The following is a 24,791-nucleotide window of genomic DNA, read 5'->3' as shown; positions in this document are numbered from 1 at the left end:
CTGACAAAATGCCTGAACGTCTGGAACATCTGCCAGACGCTCAACTAGCTGACAATCCTTTTTCCAAACCTTCTTGGAGAAAAGATAATATCCTAGCAATCCTGACCTTACTCCATGAGTAACCCTTGGATTCACACCAATAAAGATATCTATGCCATACCTTATGGTAAATTTTCCTGGTGACAGGCTTTCGTGCCTGTCTTAAGGTATCAATAACTGACTCGGAGAAGCCACGCTTTGATAAAATCAAGCGTTCAATCTCCAAGCAGTCAGCCTCAGAGAAATTAGATTTGGATGGTTGAAAGGACCCTGAAGTAGAAGGTCCTGTTTCAGAGGCAGAGACCATGGTGGAAAGGATGACATGTCCACTAGATCTGCATACCAGGTCCTGCGTGGCCACGCAGGTGCTATCAGAATCACCGATGCTCTCTCCTGCTTGATCTTGGCAATCAGTCGAGGGAGCAGAGGAAACGGTGGAAACACATAAGCCAGGATGAAAGACCAGGGCGCTGCTAGAGCATCTATCAGTGTCGCTTTGGGATCCCTGGACCTGGATCCGTAACACGGAAGTTTGGCGTTCTGGCGAGACGCCATGAGATCCAGTTCTGGTTTGCCCCAACGATGAATCAGTTGTGCAAATGCCTCCGGATGGAGTTCCCACACTCCCGGATGAAAAATCCGCCTCCCAGTGCTCTACCTGGGATATGGATAGCTGATAGGTGGCAAGAGTGAATCTCTGCCCAGCGAATTATATTTGAAACTTCTAACATCTCTAGAGAACTTCTCGTTCCCCCTTGATGGTTGATGTAAGCTACAGTCGTGATGTTGTCCGACTGAAATCTGATGTACCTCAGAGTTGCTAACTGAGACCAAGCCTGAAGAGTCTTGAATATCGCTCTTAGTTCCAGAATATTTAATGGAAGGAGAGACTCCTCCTGAGTCCACCATCCCTGAGCCTTCAGGGAGTTCCAGACTGCACCCCAACCTAGAAGGCTGGCATCTGTCGTAACAATTGTCCAATCTGGCCTGCGAAAGGTCATACCTTTGGACAGATGGACCCGAGATATCAGAATTTGAAAAACAGTGAAAAAATGCAGTAAATCAAACGAAATTTTTAAAGTGTGTATAATAGGCTAACAGAGCATTGCACCCACTTGCAAATGGATGATTAACCCCTTAGTTCAAAAAACGGATCAAAAAAACGAAATAGACGTTTTTTTAACAGTCACAACCAACTGCCACAGCAAGCTGTGGCCCTACCTTCCCCAATAAACGACTTTGGAAAGCCTTTGGGCCCTTAAGAGATGTCCTATAGCATTCAGAGGGCCTTTGAGGGAAGCTGGATGTCACAGTTTGTAATTTTAACTGCACCAACTGTAACTTTTATACTACAACTTTTATACTACAAACTAGGCCCCAATAAAGTTTTATCACCAAAGCATAGATAAAAACGATTAAACATGCCAGCAAACGTTTTATATTGTAAATATCATAAGGGTATTACCCCTGGGAGTAAGCATGATACCAGTCGTTATTAAATCACTGTATTCAGGCTTAACTTACATTAATCCGGTATCAGCAGCATTTTCTAGTGTTTTCCATCTCTAGAAAAAATTATCACTGCACATACCTGATAGCAGAATAAACTGCACACCATTCTCTCGCTGAAGTTACCTCATCTGTGTAATCCCCTCAGACATATGTGAGAATAGCAATGGATCTTAGTTACAACCTGCTAAGATCATAGAAACCTCAGGCAGATTCTTCTTCTATTTACTGCCTGAGATAAAATAGCACAACTCCGGTACTATTTAAAAATAACAAACTTTTGATTGAAGAAAATAAACTAGCTATATTTAACCACTCTCTCCTGTTGAGAGTTGCAAGAGAATGACTGGCTATGACAGTTAGGGGAGGAGCTATATTACAGCTCTGCTGTGGGTGTCCTCTTGCAACTTCCTGTTGGGAATGAGAATATCCCAAAAGTAATGGATAATCCGTGGACTGGATACACCTTACAAGAGAAAGTAAACATTTTTATTAAAAAAATGTCACCTTTATAATCCCAATGGCTGGAGCACTCACCACCTCCTAGACCCAGACAGCTAACAGTGGAAACACTCTCCTTAGGAGTGATGTCTGCAGCAGGATCGTAGTAAATAAAAAGACTGCACCCGGTCACGTGGAGCGTAGGACAGGACATCCCCTGCTATGAAAAAGGCAATAAGCTATTATGAGCTGTGCAATACTCAAAAACGAAAGTGAAACCTAGCACACAGTCTATGAGCACAAAAACTGTCACATTAAAGCAGTTATAAATAACCCCTAGCTGTTCAAATAATCTCCTTGAAGGAGATATTAACCCTTGATCCAATCGAGGCATAAAGGAGCCACACTGTGACCCTGTATAGAAAAACTGTATATATAAAACGGTCTTGCCCTCTAGGATCCATGCTGTGGAACAGGCACAGCCTCTCAAGTGTTAAAGTTTTGCAGCAACGCTTCTGACATGGACTTGAGTGTGTAACAGCAAGCAGTGAAACTCGTCAACACTGATTGCTCAGGAGCTGTTAGGCGACAGTCTGGATGGGTTCGCAGAAAAACTTTCCCTGCATCTCCAGACTCTCACTGAGAGGTTGACATGATTACTTAAAACTCCAGTCCTTTCTTGAAGGGAACATACCCCTACTTCTCTGCAACCTCCTATAGTGACGAAAGGCAAAGAATGACTCAGGGATATGGGAAGTGGGAGGGATATTTAAGCCTTTGGCTGGGATGTCTTTGCCTCCTCCTGGTGGCCAGGTATTGTATTGCCCAACAGTAAGGAATGAAGTCGTTGACTCTCCCTGCCTTATGGAAGGAAACAATGACATGCTGTTTATTATGTACACAAAAAAAATACATTACATTCAGTATTGCAGCTTTCACAATTTATTATTTCTAAAAATGGGCATTATTGTTTAAATTCAAACAGTGCAAAATACATAAAACTTTGTTTTACAATATAGATAATCACTTTATTACCCATTCCACAGTTTTGCATAACGAACAGTTATAGTAATATACTTTTTACCTATGTGATTACCTTGGCTCTAAGCCTCTTCTAACAGCCCCCTGATCAAGACTATTTACTATCTATTGACTTGCATTTTAGCAAATTTGTGCTGTATTGTGCTGACTCTTAAAGGGACACTGAACCCAAATATTTCTTTTGTGATTCAGATAGTGCATGACATTTTAAGCAACTTTCTAATTTACTCCTATTTTGAAATTTTCTTCATTCTCTTGGTATCTTTATTTGAAATGCAAGAATGTAAGTTTTGATGCCGGCCCATTTTTGGTTTACAACCTGGGTTGTTCTTGCTGATTGGTGGATAAATTCATCCACCAATAAAAAAATGCTGTCCAGAGCTCTGAACCCCCCAAAAAGCTTAGATGTCTTCTTTTTCAAATAAAACGTCCTACCTATAGGATCCTTGAAAGAGTTACTATCCTCTCTAAGGGAATGGTTGTCCAAGCAAGAGTAGACATTTCTCTATCCATTTAAGAAACTGTTTACCACACATCCAATTTTTCAGAGTGAAGAGGGAACATGGCTTTTACTTTGGTGGAATGAATAAAGGGTATACCTGTGTATTCCATTTTTTTAGTCAATAGCTCAGTGTCTGAATAAAGCACCAGGAAGGAAGAGGCTATTTAGGAGTCAGTTTAAAGAATTTATCAATCTTTTTAACAGGTGGCTTGTCAGGGGTGGGAGAATCATCCACCTCCAAGCTCACTTAACACCTCCCGTAATAATGCATGAATATGCTCCAGCCTGAAATTAAATGACACATCTCCCACAAATGCTTTGGTAAGGGGGGGATCTGAATCTCTGAAAACTCTCTGTAGGGTATTTTGGTGAGTCACTCCACTCCTAAGGGTCCACTCCCTGATGAGTTTAAGGCCTGGGAAGTATTAACTTGAGCCGTATGCAGGCGTTTGCATTTAACACTCTGAATTAAGGGCAGCGCTGCAAGACCCTGTCTAGGATTAGCCCCAGATTTAGCATATGAAATACACAAGTGAGTAAGGGGACATACAGAAATACCATTACAGAGTAGACAATAGCAGGGTCAGTCAAAGGCCCAGAGATGTGAGCTGAATTTAATTGCTCCATTACAGTAGCAAAGGGAAAGACAAGTAAAGTCAATATAAGCCTGCTGTTATATATCTGATAAGATAAACTAAGCACAGATGCAGTATATAGGGTTCAGAGACAAAGTTAACCCAGTTGGGAAACAATTACAGCTACCTCAACAACAAAAAAACATTTCAGTTGCAAATATTTTTTTCAGTAGAATTACATTACACAAGATGTTTGCAGATAATAAGAACACAAAATTAGTGAAGCAAACAAGTTCTTGATAAAACTACTGTATCAAACTGTAACTTCTGCTGAACAACAAATATATTCACTATTGCACAGTGAGGTCAAATAAGGTTCTACAACACAGCAATAAAATAAACCCACAGAAAGAGGGGAAAGGCTTACCACAGTTTAGTAACAGCAGCTAATATGGTTTTATTTTGAATTTATGAGTATATACTTAACCACTGATAAAACTGCCAGTTAGCTTTTAAAAGGACATGAAATACTTAATATATTTTATAAGCATAGTATTGAGATTTTTCTACTGCTCCCTCTAGTTATGAGTGACACCAAGTTGAAACCTTGGTTTCAATGCATTCCAGTGCCGATGCTTTGGCACACAGGCTGCAACTCTCCTTCAGATATCTGCAGTGAAACTTACGTTCCAAAATCGAAATATATTTAGTGTTTAATGACCAATTAAGAATATTACTTACTGTTAACAGATAAAGATGCAGCAAGATCCAACTGAAATATTATTATACCAATACAAATTTGCAAACAAATTATAGTTCCAAAAGTAGCCTCAAGTGGAGCATACTTGCGAGACAGGAGGTTTATTGGATAAGATGAGTAATCTGGTTTCTAATGGCTTCAATTCAGAGATCAATATTATAAACTATTTGGATTGATAAATATCATACTTAATATGTTATTATGTGCATTATATGCTTACATACTATATATATGTTCATATCTTTTTTGTATATATAGATATTGAGGATAAGATTTATGAAAAATAATATTTTTTTTTAAAATTGTTTGGAGTTATAAATTGTATTTGTAAAGAGTAATCTGTGTTCCACTCTTTACCTGTATAATCACATTTTGAATTAAGGAGACTAAATGAAGTGTTATATGAAGGGTTAAAATTGTTCACACTATCAATGTAAGAAGGGGTGGTGTCTGTTTTGAACCAATAGAAATTGTGTGTATCACAAATGATGTAATGTATGGTCTATGATTACGGCACTGTTTTGCCAAAACACGTAAGACTGTTACTACACTGATGGAGTGGTGTTCATATGTTTACTGTCTTTTTGAGGAGTGGGGAACTCCTTTTGTTCCATTTATGCCCTCTTGTGCCTGACGGATACGCTTGAGCAATTGGGTATACATGGATATCGGCACCGGAGTATACCGTTCCTAGCGGAGCTGTGAGTAAGTGGATTGGATAGAGTCTCGATGGTCGGTGCTGACATCACCAGAAAGTGAAAGAGATCACAGGGGTGGTAGTCCCCGTAAGTGTGTCTCAGGTTTTCTGTTGATCGACCAGTGTAAGGGGAGGGAGTGGTCTCTGGGTAACTGAGTCTTCTGAGGCACGAGTCTGCGCTACATTGCCATCCACTACACGAATACCGCTATTCTCATAATATTGCTCAGGGATTTAATTGAAAACCTATACATGAAGGGGTGACTAAGTTTTGTTGTTTATTATTATCAATAAAAATTTGTAACATAATATGGGCACATGCATACATTCATTTACTTAATAACTGTTTAGTGTTGTTCTGAGCATTACCTCCTTGCAGTTGTTTCTGGGGGAAAAATGATTTGAAGCATGTTAAATATAGAATAATCTGCAGTTTTTTTATGTTAAACTGAAATAACTTCACAAGACAGATGGTATTTTTATAAAATGACTACTAAACTGTAGTAAATACAAAATAAGAACCTTACCTATAACACAAAACTAAACTACAGAAATATAAAAGTATTCTACTCACAAGATAATGCATAGCCCATGCCAGCTGTTTTGAAATTTCAAGTTTCCACATAATAGTTATTGAGTTTTTGTTTTTCTTCATGTATGTGTCCAGTGACCCAAATCGTGCGTATTCTTGGACAAGAATGCCTTAAAGGGATAGACAGTCAAAATTAAACTTGATGATTCATGATAGGGAATGACATTTTAATACAATTCAAGAAATTAACTTCTGTTATCTGCTTTATATTGTTCTCTTGGTATCATTTGTTCAAAAGCATATGTACAAATCCTCAGCAGCAATGCACTAGAGGGAGCTAGCTGGTGATTGGTGGCTACTCACATTTGTCGCATCATTGACTCACCAGTTAGCTCCTAGTAATGCATTGCTGCTTTGGAGCTAAGTATGTGTTTAATCCCTTTGCAGGGGTTACACACACACAGTTATGCAAACAGTTGGGCACACATATTTATGCAAAGTATAAACATAAATTAACAAAACAACATCTAGACATTAAAATGATCATTTGCCACAAATTTTCTTTGTCTCCCAGGCAGCAAGATCTGTATCATCCAGGCTTTTGGTTATTTGCTCTGTCTCTTCTGGTCACTGCTTACTTGCTCTCTACCTATCAGACGGTATCTTCTGGTCACTGCTTACTTGCTTTCTACCTATCAGACGGTGTCTTTTGGTCACTGCTTACTTGCTTTCTACCTATCAGAAGGTGTCTTCTGGTCACTGCTTACTTCCTTTCTACCTATCAGACGGTATCTTCTGGTCACTGCTTACTTGCTTTCTACCTATCAGACTGTGTCTTTTGGTCACTGCTTACTTGCTTTCTACCTATCAGACGGTATCTTCTGGTCACTGCCTACTTGCTTTCTACCTATAAGACGGTGTCTTCTGGTCACTGCTTACTTGCTTTCTACCTATCAGACGGTATCTTCTGGTTACTGCTTACTTGCTTTCTAACTATCAGACGGTGTCTTCTGGTCACTGCTTACTTGCTTTCTACCTATCAGACTGTGTCTTCTGGTCACTGCTTACTTGCTTTCTACCTATCAGAAGGTGTCTTCTGGTCACTGCTTACTTGCTTTCTACCTATCAGAATGTGTCTTCTGGTCACCGCTTACTTGCTTTCTACCTATCAGACGGTATCTTCTGGTCACTGCTTACTTGCTTTCTACCTATCAGACTGTGTCTTCTGGTCACTGCTTACTTGCTTTCTACCTATCAGACGGCGTCTTCTGGTCACTGCTTACTTGCTTTCTACCTATCAGACTGTGTCTTCTGGTCACTGCTTACTTGCTTTCTACCTATCAGAAGGTGTCTTCTGGTCAGTGGTTACTTGCTTTCTACCTATCAGACGGCGTCTTCTGGTCACTGTTTACTGTTTACTTGCTTTCTACCTATCAGAAGATGACTTCTGGTCACTGCTTACTTGCTTTCTACCTATCAGAAGGTGACTTCTGGTCACTGCTTACTTTCTTTTTACCTATCAAAAGGTGTCTTCTGGTCAGTGCTTACTTGCTTTCTACCTATCAGACGGTGTCTTCTGGTCACTGTTTACTTGCTTTCTACCTATCAGAAGGTGACTTCTGGTCACTGCTTACTTGCTTTCTACCTATCAGACTGTGTCTTCTGGTCACTGCTTACTTGCTTTCTACCTATCAAAAGGTGTCTTCTGGTCACTGCTTACTTGCTTTCTACCTATCAGACTGTGTCTTCTGGTCACTGCTTACTTGCTTTCTACCTATCAGACTGTGTCTTCTGGTCACTGCTTACTTGCTTTCTACCTATCAGAAGGTGTCTTCTGGTCAGTGGTTACTTGCTTTCTACCTATCAGACGGCGTCTTCTGGTCACTGTTTACTTGCTTTATACCTATCAGAAGATGACTTCTGGTCACTGCTTACTTTCTTTTTACCTATCAGAAGGTGTCTTCTGGTCAGTGCTTACTTGCTTTCTAACTATCAGACGGCGTCTTCTGGTCACTGTTTACTTGCTTTCTACCTATCAGACGGTGTCTTCTGGTCACTGCTTACTTGCTTTCTACCTATCAGACTGTGTCTTCTGGTCACTGCTTACTTGCTTTCTACCTATCAGAAGGTGTCTTCTGGTCACTGCTTACTTCCTTTCTACCTATCAGACGGTATCTTCTGGTCACTGCTTACTTGCTTTCTACCTATCAGACTGTGTCTTTTGGTCACTGCTTACTTGCTTTCTACCTATCAGACGGTATCTTCTGGTCACTGCTTACTTGCTTTCTACCTATCAGACGGTGTCTTCTGGTCACTGCTTACTTGCTTTCTACCTATCAGACGGTATCTTCTGGTTACTGCTTACTTGCTTTCTAACTACAGACGGTGTCTTCTGGTCACTGCTTACTTGCTTTCTACCTATCAGACTGTGTCTTCTGGTCACTGCTTACTTGCTTTCTACCTATCAGAAGGTGTCTTCTGGTCACTGCTTTCTTGCTTTCTACCAATCAGAATGTGTCTTCTGGTCACCGCTTACTTGCTTTCTACCTATCAGACGGTATCTTCTGGTCACTGCTTACTTGCTTTCTACCTATCAGACGGTGTCTTCTGGTCACTGTTTACTGTTTACTTGCTTTCTACCTATCAGAAGATGACTTCTGGTCACTGCTTACTTGCTTTCTACCTATCAGAAGGTGACTTCTGGTCACTGCTTACTTTCTTTTTACCTATCAGAAGGTGTCTTCTGGTCAGTGCTTACTTGCTTTCTACCTATCAGACGGTGTCTTCTGGTCAGTGTTTACTTGCTTTCTACCTATCAGACGGTGTCTTCTGGTCACTGCTTACTTGCTTTCTACCTATCAGACTGTGTCTTCTGGTCACTGCTTACATGCTTTCTACCTATCAAAAGGTGTCTTCTGGTCACTGCTTACTTGCTTTCTAACTATCAGACTGTGTCTTCTGGTCACTGCTTACTTGCTTTCTACCTATCAGACTGTGTCTTCTGGTCACTGCTTACTTGCTTTCTACCTATCAGAAGGTGTCTTCTGGTCAGTGGTTACTTGCTTTCTACCTATCAGACGGCGTCTTCTGGTCACTGTTTACTTGCTTTATACCTATCAGAAGATGACTTCTGGTCAGTGCTTACTTTCTTTTTACCTATCAGAAGGTGTCTTCTGGTCAGTGCTTACTTGCTTTCTAACTATCAGACGGTGTCTTCTGGTCACTGTTTACTTGCTTTCTACCTATCAGACGGTGTCTTCTGGTCACTGCTTACTTGCTTTCTACCTATCAGAAGGTGTCTTCTGGTCACTGCTTACTTCCTTTCTACCTATCAGACGGTATCTTCTGGTCACTGCTTACTTGCTTTCTACCTATCAGACTGTGTCTTTTGGTCACTGCTTACTTGCTTTCTACCTATCAGACGGTATCTTCTGGTCACTGCTTACTTGCTTTCTACCTATCAGACGGTGTCTTCTGGTCACTGCTTACTTGCTTTCTACCTATCAGACGGTATCTTCTGGTTACTGCTTACTTGCTTTCTAACTATCAGACGGTGTCTTCTGGTCACTGCTTACTTGCTTTCTACCTATCAGACTGTGTCTTCTGGTCACTGCTTACTTGCTTTCTACCTATCAGAAGGTGTCTTCTGGTCACTGCTTTCTTGCTTTCTACCAATCAGAATGTGTCTTCTGGTCACCGCTTACTTGCTTTCTACCTATCAGACGGTATCTTCTGGTCACTGCTTACTTGCTTTCTACCTATCAGACGGTGTCTTCTGGTCACTGCTAACTTGCTTTCTTCTTATCAGACGGCATCTTCTAGTCACTGCTTACTTGCTCTCTACCTATCAGACTGTGTCTTCTGGTCACTGCTTACTTGCTTTCTACCTATCAGACGGTGTCTTCTGGTCACTGCTTACTTGCTTTCTACCTATCAGAAGGTGTCTTCTTGGTCACTGCTTACTTGCTTTCTACCTATCAGACGGCGTCTTCTGGTCACTGCTTACTTGCTTTCTACCTATCAGATTGTGTCTTCTGGTCACTGCTTACTTGCTTTCTACCTATCAGACGACGTCTTCTGGTCACTGCTTACTTGCTTTCTACCTATCAGCAGGTGTCTTCTTGGTCACTGCTTACTTGCTTTCTACCTATCAGACTGTGTCTTCTGGTCACTGCTTACTTGCTTTCTACCTATCAGACGGTGTCTTCTGGTCACTGCTTACTTGCTTTCTACCTATCAGACGGCGTCTTCTGGTCACTGCTTACTTGCTTTCTACCTATCAGATTGTGTCTTCTGGTCACTGCTTACTTGCTTTCTACCTATCAGAAGGTGTCTTCTGGTCAGTGGTTACTTGCTTTCTACCTATCAGACGGCGTCTTCTGGTCACTGTTTACTGTTTACTTGCTTTCTACCTATCAGAAGATGACTTCTGGTCACTGCTTACTTGCTTTCTACCTATCAGAAGGTGACTTCTGGTCACTGCTTACTTGCTTTCTACCTATCAGAAGGTGACTTCTGGTCACTGCTTACTTTCTTTTTACCTATCAGAAGGTGTCTTCTGGTCAGTGCTTACTTGCTTTCTACCTATCAGACGGTGTCTTCTGGTCACTGTTTACTTGCTTTCTACCTATCAGACGGTGTCTTCTGGTCACTGCTTACTTGCTTTCTACCTATCAGACTGTGTCTTCTGGTCACTGCTTACTTGCTTTCTACCTATCAAAAGGTGTCTTCTGGTCACTGCTTACTTGCTTTCTACCTATCAGACTGTGTCTTCTGGTCACTGCTTACTTGCTTTCTACCTATCAGACTGTGTTTTCTGGTCACTGCTTACTTGCTTTCTACCTATCAGAAGGTGTCTTCTGGTCAGTGGTTACTTGCTTTCTACCTATCAGACAGCGTCTTCTGGTCACTGTTTACTTGCTTTATACCTATCAGAAGATGACTGCTGGTCACTGCTTACTTGCTTTCTACCTATCAGAAGGTGACTTCTGGTCACTGCTTACTTTCTTTTTACCTATCAGAAGGTGTCTTCTGGTCAGTGCTTACTTGCTTTCTAACTATCAGACGGTGTCTTCTGGTCACTGTTTACTTGCTTTCTACCTATCAGACGGTGTCTTCTGGTCACTGCTTACTTGCTTTCTACCTATCAGACTGTGTCTTCTGGTCACTGCTTACTTGTTTTCTACCTATCAGAAGGTGTCTTCTGGTCACTGCTTACTTGCTTTCTACCTATCAGACTGTGTATTCTGGTCACTGCTTACTTGCTTTCTACCTATCAGAAGGTGTCTTATGGTCAGTGCTTACTTGCTTTCTCTACCTATCAGAAGGTGACTTCTGGTCACTGCTTACTTGCTTTCTACCTATCAGACGGTGTCTTCTATTCACTGCTTACTTGCTTTCTACCTATCAGACGGTGTCTTCTATTCACTGCTTACTTGCTTTCTACCTATCAGACGGTGTCTTCTGGTCACTGCTTACTTGCTTTCTACCTATCAGACTGTGTCTTCTGGTCACTGCTTACTTGCGTTCTACCTATCAGAAGGTGTCTACTGGTCAATGCTTACTTGCTTTCTACCTATCAGAAGGTGTCTACTGGTCACTGCTTACTTGCTTTCTACCTATCAGAAGGTGACTTCTGGTCACTGCTTACTTGCTTTCTACCTATCAGAAGATGACTTCTGGTCACTGCTTACTTGCTTTCTACCTATCAGAAAGTGTCTTCTGGTCAGTGCTCACTTGCTTTCTACCTATCAGACGGTGTCTTCTGGTCACTGTTTACTTGCTTTCTACCTATCAGAAGGTGACTTCTGGTCACTGCTTACTTGCTTTCTACCTATCAGACTCTGTCTTCTGGTCACTGCTTACTTGCTTTCTACCAATCAGACGGTGTCTTCTGGTCACTGCTTACTTGCTTTCTACCTATCAGACGGTGTCTTCTGGTCACTGCTTACTTGCTTTCTACCTATCAGACTGTGTCTTCTGGTCACTGCTTACTTGCTTTCTACCTATCAGAAGGTGTCTTCTGGTCACTGCTTACTTGCTTTCTACCTATCAGACTGTGTCTTCTGATCACTGCTTACTTGCTTTCTACCTATCAGACTGTGTCTTCTGGTCACTGCTTACTTGCTTTCTACCTATCAGAAGGTGTCTTCTGGTCAGTGGTTACTTGCTTTCTACCTATCAGACGGCGTCTTCTGGTCACTGTTTACTTGCTTTCTACCTATCAGAAGATGACTTCTGGTCACTGCTTACTTGCTTTCTACCTATCAGAAGGTGACTTCTGGTCACTGCTTACTTTCTTTTTACCTATCAGAAGGTGTCTTCTGGTCAGTGCTTACTTGCTTTCTACCTATCAGACGGTGTCTTCTGGTCACTGTTTACTTGCTTTCTACCTATCAGATGGTGTCTTCTGGTCACTGTTTACTTGCTTTCTACCTATCAGACTGTGTCTTCTGGTCACTGCTTACTTGCTTTCTACCTATCAGAAGGTGTCTTCTGGTCACTGCTTACTTGCTTTCTACCTATCAGACTGTGTCTTCTGGTCACTGCTTACTTGTTTCTACCTATCAGACTGTGTCTTCTGGTCACTGCTTACTTGCTTTCTACCTATCAGAAGGTGTCTACTGGTCAATGCTTACTTGCTTTCTACCTATCAGAAGGTGTCTACTGGTCACTGCTTACTTGCTTTCTACCTATCAGAAGGTGACTTCTGGTCACTGCTTACTTGCTTTCTACCTATCAGAAGATGACTTCTGGTCACTGCTTACTTGCTTTCTACCTATCAGAAAGTGTCTTCTGGTCAGTGCTTACTTGCTTTCTACTTATCAGACGGTGTCTTCTGGTCACTGTTTACTTGCTTTCTTACCTATCAGACGGTGTCTTCTGGTCACTGCTTACTTGCTTTCTACCTATCAGACTGTGTCTTCTGGTCACTGCTTACTTGCTTTCTTACCTATCAGACGGTGTCTTCTGGTCACTGCTTACTTGCTTTCTACCTATCAGACTGTGTCTTCTGGTCACTGCTTACTTGCTTTCTACCTATCAGACGGTGTCTTCTGGTCACTGCTTACTTGCTTTCTACCAATCAGACGGTGTCTTCTGGTCACTGCTTACTTGCTTTCTACCTATCAGACTCTGTCTTCTGGTCACTGCTTACTTGCTTTCTACCAATCAGACGGTGTCTTCTGGTCACTGCTTACTTGCTTTCTACCTATCAGACTGTGTCTTCTGGTCACTGCTTACTTGCTTTCTACCTATCAGACTGTGTCTTCTGGTCACTGCTTACTTGCTTTCTAGCTATCAGACATTGTCTTCTGGTCACTGCTTACTTGCTTTTTACCTATCAGAAGGTGTCTTTTGGTCACTGCTTACTTGCTTTCTACCTATCAGACTGTGTCTTCTGGTCACTGCTTACTTGCTTTCTACCTATCAGACGGTGTCTTCTGGTCACTGCTTACTTGCTTTCTACCAATCAGACGGTGTCTTCTGGTCACTGCTTACTTGCTTTCTACCTATCAGACTGTGTCTTCTGGTCACTGCTTACTTGCTTTCTACCAATCAGACTGTGTCTTCTGGTCACTGCTTACTTGCTTTCTACCAATCAGACGGTGTCTTCTGGTCACTGCTTACTTGCTTTCTACCTATCAGACGGTGTCTTCTGGTCACTGTTTACTTGCTTTCTACCAATCAGACGGTGTCTTCTGGTCACTGCTTACTTGCTTTCTACCAATCAGACGGTGTCTTCTGGTCACTGCTTACTTGCTTTCTACCTATCAGACTGTGTCTTCTGGTCACTGCTTACTTGCTTTCTACCTATCAGACTGTGTCTTCTGGTCACTGCTTACTTGCTTTCTACCTATCAGACGGTGTCTTCTGGTCACTGCTTACTTGCTTTCTACCTATCAGACTGTGTCTTCTGGTCACTGCTTACTTGCTTTCTACCTATCAGAAGGTGTCTTCTGGTCACTGCTTACTTGCTTTCTACCTATCAGACTGTGTCTTCTGGTCACTGCTTACTTGCTTTCTACCTATCAGACTGTGTCTTCTGGTCACTGCTTACTTGCTTTCTACCTATCAGAAGGTGTCTTCTGGTCACTGCTTACTTGCTTTCTACCTATCAGACTGTGTCTTCTGGTCACTGCTTACTTGCTTTCTACCTATCAGACTGTGTCTTCTGGTCACTGCTTACTTGCTTTCTACCTATCAGAAGGTGTCTTCTGGTCAGTGGTTACTTGCTTTCTACCTATCAGACAGCGTCTTCTGGTCACTGTTTACTTGCTTTATACCTATCAGAAGATGACTGCTGGTCACTGCTTACTTGCTTTCTACCTATCAGAAGGTGACTTCTGGTCACTGCTTACTTTCTTTTTACCTATCAGAAGGTGTCTTCTGGTCAGTGCTTACTTGCTTTCTAACTATCAGACGGTGTCTTCTGGTCACTGTTTACTTGCTTTCTACCTATCAGACGGTGTCTTCTGGTCACTGCTTACTTGCTTTCTACCTATCAGACTGTGTCTTCTGGTCACTGCTTACTTGTTTTCTACCTATCAGAAGGTGTCTTCTGGTCACTGCTTACTTGCTTTCTACCTATCAGACTGTGTATTCTGGTCACTGCTTACTTGCTTTCTACCTATCAGAAGGTGTCTTATGGTCAGTGCTTACTTGCTTTCTCTACCTATCAGAAGGTGACTTCTGGTCACTGCTTACTTGCTTTCTACCTATCAGACGGTGTCTTCTATTCACTGCTTACTTGCTTTCTACCTATCAGACGGTGTCTTCTATTCACTGCTTACTTGCTTTCTACCTATCAGACGGTGTCTTCTGGTCACTGCTTACTTGCTTTCTACCTATCAGACTGTGTCTTCTGGTCACTGCTTACTTGCGTTCTACCTATCAGAAGGTGTCTACTGGTCAATGCTTACTTGCTTTCTACCTATCAGAAGGTGTCTACTGGTCACTGCTTACTTGCTTTCTACCTATCAGAAGGTGACTTCTGGTCACTGCTTACTTGCTTTCTACCTATCAGAAGATGACTTCTGGTCACTGCTTACTTGCTTTCTACCTATCAGAAAGTGTCTTCTGGTCAGTGCTCACTTGCTTTCTACCTATCAGACGGTGTCTTCTGGTCACTGTTTACTTGCTTTCTACCTATCAGAAGGTGACTTCTGGTCACTGCTTACTTGCTTTCTACCTATCAGACTCTGTCTTCTGGTCACTGCTTACTTGCTTTCTACCAATCAGACGGTGTCTTCTGGTCACTGCTTACTTGCTTTCTACCTATCAGACGGTGTCTTCTGGTCACTGCTTACTTGCTTTCTACCTATCAGACTGTGTCTTCTGGTCACTGCTTACTTGCTTTCTACCTATCAGAAGGTGTCTTCTGGTCACTGCTTACTTGCTTTCTACCTATCAGACTGTGTCTTCTGATCACTGCTTACTTGCTTTCTACCTATCAGACTGTGTCTTCTGGTCACTGCTTACTTGCTTTCTACCTATCAGAAGGTGTCTTCTGGTCAGTGGTTACTTGCTTTCTACCTATCAGACGGCGTCTTCTGGTCACTGTTTACTTGCTTTCTACCTATCAGAAGATGACTTCTGGTCACTGCTTACTTGCTTTCTACCTATCAGAAGGTGACTTCTGGTCACTGCTTACTTTCTTTTTACCTATCAGAAGGTGTCTTCTGGTCAGTGCTTACTTGCTTTCTACCTATCAGACGGTGTCTTCTGGTCACTGTTTACTTGCTTTCTACCTATCAGATGGTGTCTTCTGGTCACTGTTTACTTGCTTTCTACCTATCAGACTGTGTCTTCTGGTCACTGCTTACTTGCTTTCTACCTATCAGAAGGTGTCTTCTGGTCACTGCTTACTTGCTTTCTACCTATCAGACTGTGTCTTCTGGTCACTGCTTACTTGTTTCTACCTATCAGACTGTGTCTTCTGGTCACTGCTTACTTGCTTTCTACCTATCAGAAGGTGTCTACTGGTCAATGCTTACTTGCTTTCTACCTATCAGAAGGTGTCTACTGGTCACTGCTTACTTGCTTTCTACCTATCAGAAGGTGACTTCTGGTCACTGCTTACTTGCTTTCTACCTATCAGAAGATGACTTCTGGTCACTGCTTACTTGCTTTCTACCTATCAGAAAGTGTCTTCTGGTCAGTGCTTACTTGCTTTCTACTTATCAGACGGTGTCTTCTGGTCACTGTTTACTTGCTTTCTTACCTATCAGACGGTGTCTTCTGGTCACTGCTTACTTGCTTTCTACCTATCAGACTGTGTCTTCTGGTCACTGCTTACTTGCTTTCTTACCTATCAGACGGTGTCTTCTGGTCACTGCTTACTTGCTTTCTACCTATCAGACTGTGTCTTCTGGTCACTGCTTACTTGCTTTCTACCTATCAGACGGTGTCTTCTGGTCACTGCTTACTTGCTTTCTACCAATCAGACGGTGTCTTCTGGTCACTGCTTACTTGCTTTCTACCTATCAGACTGTGTCTTCTGGTCACTGCTTACTTGCTTTCTACCAATCAGACGGTGTCTTCTGGTCACTGCTTACTTGCTTTCTACCTATCAGACTGTGTCTTCTGGTCACTGCTTACTTGCTTTCTACCTATCAGACTGTGTCTTCTGGTCACTGCTTACTTGCTTTCTAGCTATCAGACATTGTCTTCTGGTCACTGCTTACTTGCTTTTTACCTATCAGAAGGTGTCTTTTGGTCACTGCTTACTTGCTTTCTACCTATCAGACTGTGTCTTCTGGTCACTGCTTACTTGCTTTCTACCTATCAGACGGTGTCTTCTGGTCACTGCTTACTTGCTTTCTACCAATCAGACGGTGTCTTCTGGTCACTGCTTACTTGCTTTCTACCTATCAGACTGTGTCTTCTGGTCACTGCTTACTTGCTTTCTACCAATCAGACTGTGTCTTCTGGTCACTGCTTACTTGCTTTCTACCAATCAGACGGTGTCTTCTGGTCACTGCTTACTTGCTTTCTACCTATCAGACGGTGTCTTCTGGCCACTGTTTACTTGCTTTCTACCAATCAGACGGTGTCTTCTGGTCACTGCTTACTTGCTTTCTACCAATCAGACGGTGTCTTCTGGTCACTGCTTACTTGCTTTCTACCTATCAGACTGTGTCTTCTGGTCACTGCTTACTTGCTTTCTACCTATCAGACTGTGTCTTCTGGTCACTGCTTACTTGCTTTCTACCTATCAGACGGTGTCTTCTGGTCACTGCTTACTTGCTTTCTACCTATCAGACTGTGTCTTCTGGTCACTGCTTACTTGCTTTCTACCTATCAGAAGGTGTCTTCTGGTCACTGCTTACTTGCTTTCTACCTATCAGACTGTGTCTTCTGGTCACTGCTTACTTGCTTTCTACCTATCAGACTGTGTCTTCTGGTCACTGCTTACTTGCTTTCTACCTATCAGAAGGTGTCTTCTGGTCAGTGGTTACTTGCTTTCTACCTATCAGACGGCGTCTTCTGGTCACTGTTTACTTGCTTTCTACCTATCAGAAGATGACTTCTGGTCACTGCTTACTTGCTTTCTACCTATCAGAAGGTGACTTCTGGTCACTGCTTACTTTCTTTTTACCTATCAGAAGGTGTCTTCTGGTCACTGCTTACTTGCTTTCTACCTATCAGACTGTGTCTTCTGGTCACTGCTTACTTGCTTTCTACCTATCAGAAGGTGTCTTCTGGTCACTGCTTACTTGCTTTCTACCTATCAGACTGTGTCTTCTGGTCACTGCTTACTTGCTTTCTACCTATCAGAAGGTGTCTTATGGTCAGTGCTTACTTGCTTTCTCTACCTATCAGACGGTGTCTTCTGGTCACTGTTTACATGCTTTCTACCTATCAGAAGGTGACTTCTGGTCACTGCTTACTTGCTTTCTACCTATCAGATGGTGTCTTCAATTCACTGCTTACTTGCTTTCTACCTATCAGATGGTGTCTTCAGGTCACTGCTTACTTGCGTTCTACCTATCAGACTGTGTCTTCTGGTCACTGCTTACTTGCTTTCTACCTATCAGAAGGTGTCTACTGGTCAATGCTTACTTGCTTTCTACCTATCAGAAGGTGTCTACTGGTCACTGCTTACTTGCTTTCTACCTATCAGAAGGTGACTTCTGGTCACTGCTTACTTGCTTTCTACCTATCAGAAGATGACTTCTGGTCACTGCTTACTTGCTTTCTACCTATCAGAAAGTGTCTTCTAGTCAGTGCTTACTTGCTTTCTACCTATCAGACGGTGTCTTCTGGTCACTGTTTACTTGCTTTCTACCTATCAGAAGGTGACTTCTGGTCACTGCTTACTTGCTTTCTACCTATCAGAAGGTGTCTTCTGGTCACTGCTTACTTGCTTTCTACCTATCAGACTGTGTCTTCTGGTCACTGCTTACTTGCTTTCTTACCTATCAGACGGTGTCTTCTGGTCACTGCTTACTTGCTTTCTACCTATCAGACTGTGTCTTCTGGTCACTGCTTACTTGCTTTCTACCTATCAGACAGTGTCTTCTGGTCACTGCTTACTTGCTTTCTACCTATCAGACTGTGTCTTCTGGTCACTGCTTACTTGCTTTCTTACCTATCAGACGGTGTCTTCTGGTCACTGCTTACTTGCTTTCTACCTATCAGACTGTGTCTTCTGGTCACTGCTTACTTGCTTTCTACCTATCAGACAGTGTCTTCTGGTCACTGCTTACTTGCTTTCTACCAATCAGACGGTGTCTTCTGGTCACTGCTTACTTGCTTTCTACCTATAAGACTGTGTCTTCTGGTCACTGCTTACTTGCTTTCTACCAATCAGACGGTGTCTTCTGGTCACTGCTTACTTGCTTTCTACCTATCAGACTGTGCCTTCTGGTCACTGCTTACTTGCTTTCTACCTATCAGACTGTGTCTTCTGGTCACTGCTTACTTGCTTTCTACCTATCAGACATTGTCTTCTGGTCACTGCTTACTTGCTTTCTACCTATCAGAAGGTGTCTACTGGTCAATGCTTACTTGCTTTCTACCTATCAGACTGTGTCTTCTGGTCACTGCTTACTTGCTTTCTACCTATCAGACTGTGTCTTCTGGTCACTGCTTGCTTGCTTGCTTTCTACCTATCAGACATTGTCTTCTGGTCACTGCTTACTTGCTTTCTACTTATCAGATGGTGTCTTCTGGTCATTTCTCTGTATCCCCAAGGCTGCTACTTATTTACAGTTCAATTGCTGTATGCAAATACTCAGTAATTCCACAACTAATGTTCCTTATTAGTTCTATACCTCCCTGCATATTCCTTACTTGTTGTTTGCTCCAGGCTATTCTTTACTCTCCCGGTAACTCTCTGGCCTTATATGCCTACTTGCTCCTGACTAAATCTCTATTTTCATGGCTACTTCCTAACATTGTATCTCTATGGTTTGTTCTTGTAATTTGTGGCTGTGGTAGCTGCTTGCTTTTGACTACCTACTTATTTATCCGAGTTGATGCTTATGTGTTGTCTTTATGAGCTACTTACAAGCTTTGCATTTCCCTGTTTGCTACATTATTTTAAGACAGAAATCTAATAATTTTATCATTTCACTTTCCAAGGATATTTTTTCATACATTAATTTTGACATCTAAGCATCTTAACAGGGCTTGTGCTTTTGAATCCTTTGTTAGTATCCGAATGCGGAAGTGCAATGCGGCTCTTTTCGGAGCCGGACTGATACTGGCTTAAGAGCACCACATTAAAGGAACAGTCTGCAATATGATTTTTATTGTTTTAAAAGATAGATAATACCATTATTAACCATTCCCCAGTTTTGCATAACCAACACAGTTATATTAATATACTTTTTACCTCTGTGATTACCTTGTATCTAAGAACCTTCTTCCAGCCCCCTGATCACATGACTGTTATTGTTTATTATCTATTGACTTGTATTTAGTATTGTCTTGTGCTAACTCTTAAATAACTTCCTGTGCATTAACACAGTGTTATCTATATGACCCACATGAACTTATCAGTCTCTTGTTGTGAAAAGGAATTTAAAAAACATTTGATAAGAGGCAGCCCTCAAGAGCTTAGAAATTAGCATATGAGCTACCTAGGTTTTGTTTCAAATAAGAATACCAAGAGAACAAAGCAAATTTGATGATTAAAGTACATTGGAAAGTTGATTAAAATTGCAAGTCCTATCTGAATAATGAAAGTTTAATTTTGACTAGACTGTCTCTTTAAGTTCTGGATCTGCACATATCTTAATTTGGTGATCTTGCACAAGAATCAATCCACCTCCAAAAAGAGCCGCATAGAGCTTACTTCCCCATTTGGATCCTAACAAAGGATCCAAATGCACAAGCTTAATCTTAACTGTTGAAGAAGAAACCAATACATGATACTTACTCTCTTCTCGACCTACACAGACACCATAGTTTAAAATTAAATGCCTGTATGAGAGCTGGCTCATCATACTTGCTGCCTCAAAGAATGACTGCAAAGGAAGAAAAGGTACAATTTTATTGCAATCTATGCATGCCTTGTCCTATTAACGTGTGACTTTAGTTTCCACAAATTTGCATTGTTTCCAAAATACTGAAAAGGATGCCTAGGCTAGGGCATCTAAGTAACTACAGTAAATATGCTTACAGAGTGAGTTTTGGGTAATACATTTTAATTAGGTGAAAAACAACCAAAATTAAATTTAAAAACATATAGATATATTATCATCATTATAATATTTCTTTTTGGTAGTTGCTTTATTTCCAAATTCACAAGAAAATAATTGTTTAATTATATACTGTAATTTAATGATATATAGAGGATACTTATAGCTGTCTAAAGAATGGTGACACAGATATCATACAGTCACTTAAAACTGCAGGAATGACAATAATAAGGAAGACAAAATATGTAGGATAAAAGAAAATAGACAAGCGGTATATAAGAATAGGAGAAGGTAAGCACTTTTATTGAAAGAGGAAATTAGGAACCAAGGCCCAATGCTTTTTGCTCTTTCAATTCCCAATACCCACCAACCCCCTAATTATTGCACATAAAATCTTTTAGGATCAATATTCTTAATAGGTGTGATAAACTTTATATGCTTTTATGGGCATTGTAATTAGTGCTGTGATGGATACCCCGGCTACCCCGACAGGGTAGCTCCGCCAAACGGGTCCTGCTTCCTCCCTGCCAACTGCAGCTATGTAGCTGGCAAGTGACCACAGCTGGTAGCCACCCTTGATGCCCGACAGCACCAGTACTCAGTGTCCCACTCTGTGGCAGACTCCAGCTACCCTGACTGGGTAGCTTTGCCAGAGGGTCTTTCCTTTGCCTGGAACAACTGCTATGTAGCCCAGGAAAGTGATTCTAGCAGGAGCCCACCTAAATGACTAGACAGACTAGCATTCAGGTGAAATAAGAACTGCCTTTATTGGGACAAACACACTTTTTTATACACACACACCCACCCATCTTGATAAAACAGGGAGATAATGCCAGAGTTTTCTTGCCATTCCCGCCCCTCCAGACTGACCGGCGCTTCCATAGCAACCATAGTCCCACAGAATCCCAGGACACAGTGGTGACGGTTTTGGGGTGATTCCGGAGGAGCGGCGGCACTTCCAGGGTGTCATTTGAAAGCTCTCGGTCTACAGATGCCGCAGTCCAAAAAGCAGCGTGATTCGTTATTGGAGACCGGAGATACAGCCCATTGAAGTTATGGGGGTAGGGGTGTCCAAAACCCCCGGTTCCCAAAGCAGCTCCCCTCCGGTAATTCCCCCACCTCTTGTCCTCCCTAGGGGCTACTAATCCCCAAAAGAGCGGAGCTCCGGGGCACATGGTTGCTGGAGAGACCAAGGGTAAAGTTAGCGGGTGTCCTGCTGTCCTGTGGCCGACTGGGAGTTCCAGGAGCCCGGACAGCCTGAGAGGGGTTAGGCGGGTATCCGTGGTGAGGCAGCCGACCGGGAGTTCCAGGGGCCCCGCCAGCCTAGGAGGGTTTTCCTGGTCATACACCAGCTTTTCACAAGACAAGCAAACCAAAGCTTCCAGGGATTGTGGTTGCTCTGAGGAGCCCCAAACCACTGAGAAACAACAGGGGTGAGGTTGTAGGTGGGGGGGTTGCCTTAGCTGTCTGGTATCCATGACAAGTGCTATGAACAATACTGGACAGAAGTTTTTGAAATCACCAACGAATTATATAGATACCATATTGTTGTATATATACTTAATGCCTATTTCACTGTAACTAAAAAGAAACCCCATAGTTTATGCTTAATGGGACAGTATACCATATACTGGGTAATTTCTTAAATGCATTTTGTATACTGGTAGGATCAGCATTTTTCTAGAAACCAGTAAACATAAATCTACATATTGTAGCTGCTTCTGTTTCTCAATGAGTTAACTTGCCTGGTTCAGTGAGGATTTCTTCCCCAGTTAACAAGTTAAGGGGTTTACTTTTTCTACCTATTACATTCTAAAAAAAATCCATTTAAATATGGGGTTGATTTACAGTTTAAGATGGTTTATATTATTTATCTTGTAATTAGAATATACAAACCTCAGAAAAGTTCCTATGAGATACATCCAAGACCTTGAGAAGTACATCTGTTCTGTGCTCCTTGTTATAATCATCCACTTCTATTCGTTTACCTTTGTATATCTTAGTAAAAGTACCCTGCCCAAGACTCTCTTCCTAATTGAAGAAAAAAAAAAAAAAAAAGGATCCGGCATGAAAAAGAAAAAAATTAACACTTTATTCAATAATGTTATATATTTCAAAGCTGTCATTACAATGTAAACCACATCTTTGTTCAAGGCTTAACCTATATGTGTCATAAATATTTCCACAGAAATGTAAAGAGAAGGAAAAAACCCAAGAGTGGATTGTAAAGGAAAATATTTAAGAAAAAGGGCATAAGCAAAAGTTGAGTTAATTACAGAAAAGAACAAAGGCATAAGGAGAATAACCCCGTGAGAGGATAACATTTAGTAAAACTGTAGATGAGAAATGGAAAGAGAAAGATGGGGAAAAAATTACTATAAATACTAATAAATATTAAAAAAGGAAAAAAAACGCTGAAGAGGAGGTACAGGAGGAAAACTAGGAAAAACATAAATTATGATTACCTGATAATTTAATTTCCATCTGTGGGAGGACAGTCCACGGCTTCATTCATTACTTGTGGGAAATAAGAACCTGGCCACCAGGAGGAGGCAAAGACACCCAAGCCAAAGGCTTAAAGGGACACTCAATCAAAATCAAACTTTCATTATTCAGATAGAGCATGCAATTTTGAACAACTTTCCAATTTACTTCCATTAACAAAATGTGCACAGTCTTTTTATATTTAAACTTTTTGAGTCACCAGCTACTACAGAGCATGTGCAATAATAAGTGTGTATGCATATGTGAATGGCTGATTGCCAGGGATATCCTCGTTCCTCACACCAGGACAAGTAGGTCCTCCACACCTTGCGGTAGATGCGTTGAGTGATCGTCTTCCTGGCCTGAACGAGAGTGTCAATCACTTTTTCTGAAAATCCTCTCTTGGCTAAGACTAGTCAATCAATCTCCACGCAGTCAGCCTCAGAGAATCGATATTTGGATGTAGAAAGGGACCTTGAAACAGCAGATCCCTGTGACAAGGTAACTTCCACGGCGGAGATGACGACATTGCCACCAGATCTGCAAACCACATCATCCGCAGTGACGACGGAGCAATCATAATAGCCGAAGCTTGCTCCTGCTTGATGCGGGCCACTACCCGAGATAGAAGAGGCAATGGAGGAAATATGTAAATTAGGTTGAAGTCCCAGGGTACCTCCAAGGCATCTATCAGTTCCGCCTGGGGATCCCTGGATCGCGACACTTATCTGGGTAGCTTGCAATTGAGTCTGGACGCCATGAGATCTATCTCCGGTGTCCCCCATCTGAAGCAGATCTCGGCGAACATCTCGGGATGGAGAGACCATTCCCCTGGATGAAACGTCTGCTCAAAAAATCCGCTTGTCCACACCCGGAATGTGGATTGCTGAGAGCGAACAATTGTGAGTCTCTGCCCATTCCAGAATCCGATATACTTCCCTCATGGTTAGGGAGCTTCTCGTCCCCCCTGACAGTTTATGTAAGCAACCAAGGTAATGTTGTCCGACTGGAATCTGATGAATCGGGATGACCCCAGTAGGGGCCAAGCCCTCAGAGCATTGAATATTGCTCGAAGTTCCAAAATATTTATAGGTAGACTGGACTCTTTCGAGTCCATCTGCCCTGTACCTTTCTGGCACCCCAAACAGCTCCCTATACTGATAGACTTGCATCCGTGGTCACAATCTCCCAGGATGGTCTTAAAAAGGATGTCCCTTGAGACAACTGCCCCGGTCGGGTTCACCAAGATAGGGAATCCCTCACTGGTCTGTTTAGAGATACCTGTTGGGACAGATCTGAATGATCACCATTCCATTATCTCAACATGCACAGTTGAAGAGGTCTGAGATGGAACTCTATGCTGGATACCATGAGCCCGATCACCTCCATACACTTGGCCACAGATGCCCTGGAGGATGTCAGAAGAGCTGCTCATCTCCATCTTGAATGATGGAACCAACAAAAACTTGTTTAGGGCCTTTAGGTCCAGAATTGGACGAAGCATGCCCTCCTCCTTTGGGAGCACGAAAAGGTTTGAATAATACCCCAGACCTCTTTCTGCCG

General features: G+C 42.0%; 1 protein-coding gene across 1 annotated transcript in view; it reads right to left on the bottom strand.

The window, feature by feature from the left end:
• The window catches only part of JAK2 (Janus kinase 2), a 737,012-nt gene that overhangs the window by 114,159 nt on the left and 598,062 nt on the right, over positions 1 to 24,791 (bottom strand). The window contains exons 12-14 of the mRNA XM_053702553.1: positions 22,641 to 22,775; positions 20,483 to 20,570; positions 6,139 to 6,266 (exon numbers count right to left, since the gene is read on the bottom strand). Of these exons, the coding sequence (XP_053558528.1) occupies positions 6,139 to 6,266; positions 20,483 to 20,570; positions 22,641 to 22,775 (351 nt within the window). The remainder of the gene's footprint in view (positions 1 to 6,138; positions 6,267 to 20,482; positions 20,571 to 22,640; positions 22,776 to 24,791) is intronic.

Source organism: Bombina bombina, chromosome 2 (assembly GCF_027579735.1).
Source record: "Bombina bombina isolate aBomBom1 chromosome 2, aBomBom1.pri, whole genome shotgun sequence".
Lineage (NCBI taxonomy): Eukaryota > Metazoa > Chordata > Amphibia > Anura > Bombinatoridae > Bombina > Bombina bombina.
Note: the sequence above shows the minus strand (reverse complement) of the source record. Positions and strands in the feature narration are given on the sequence as shown.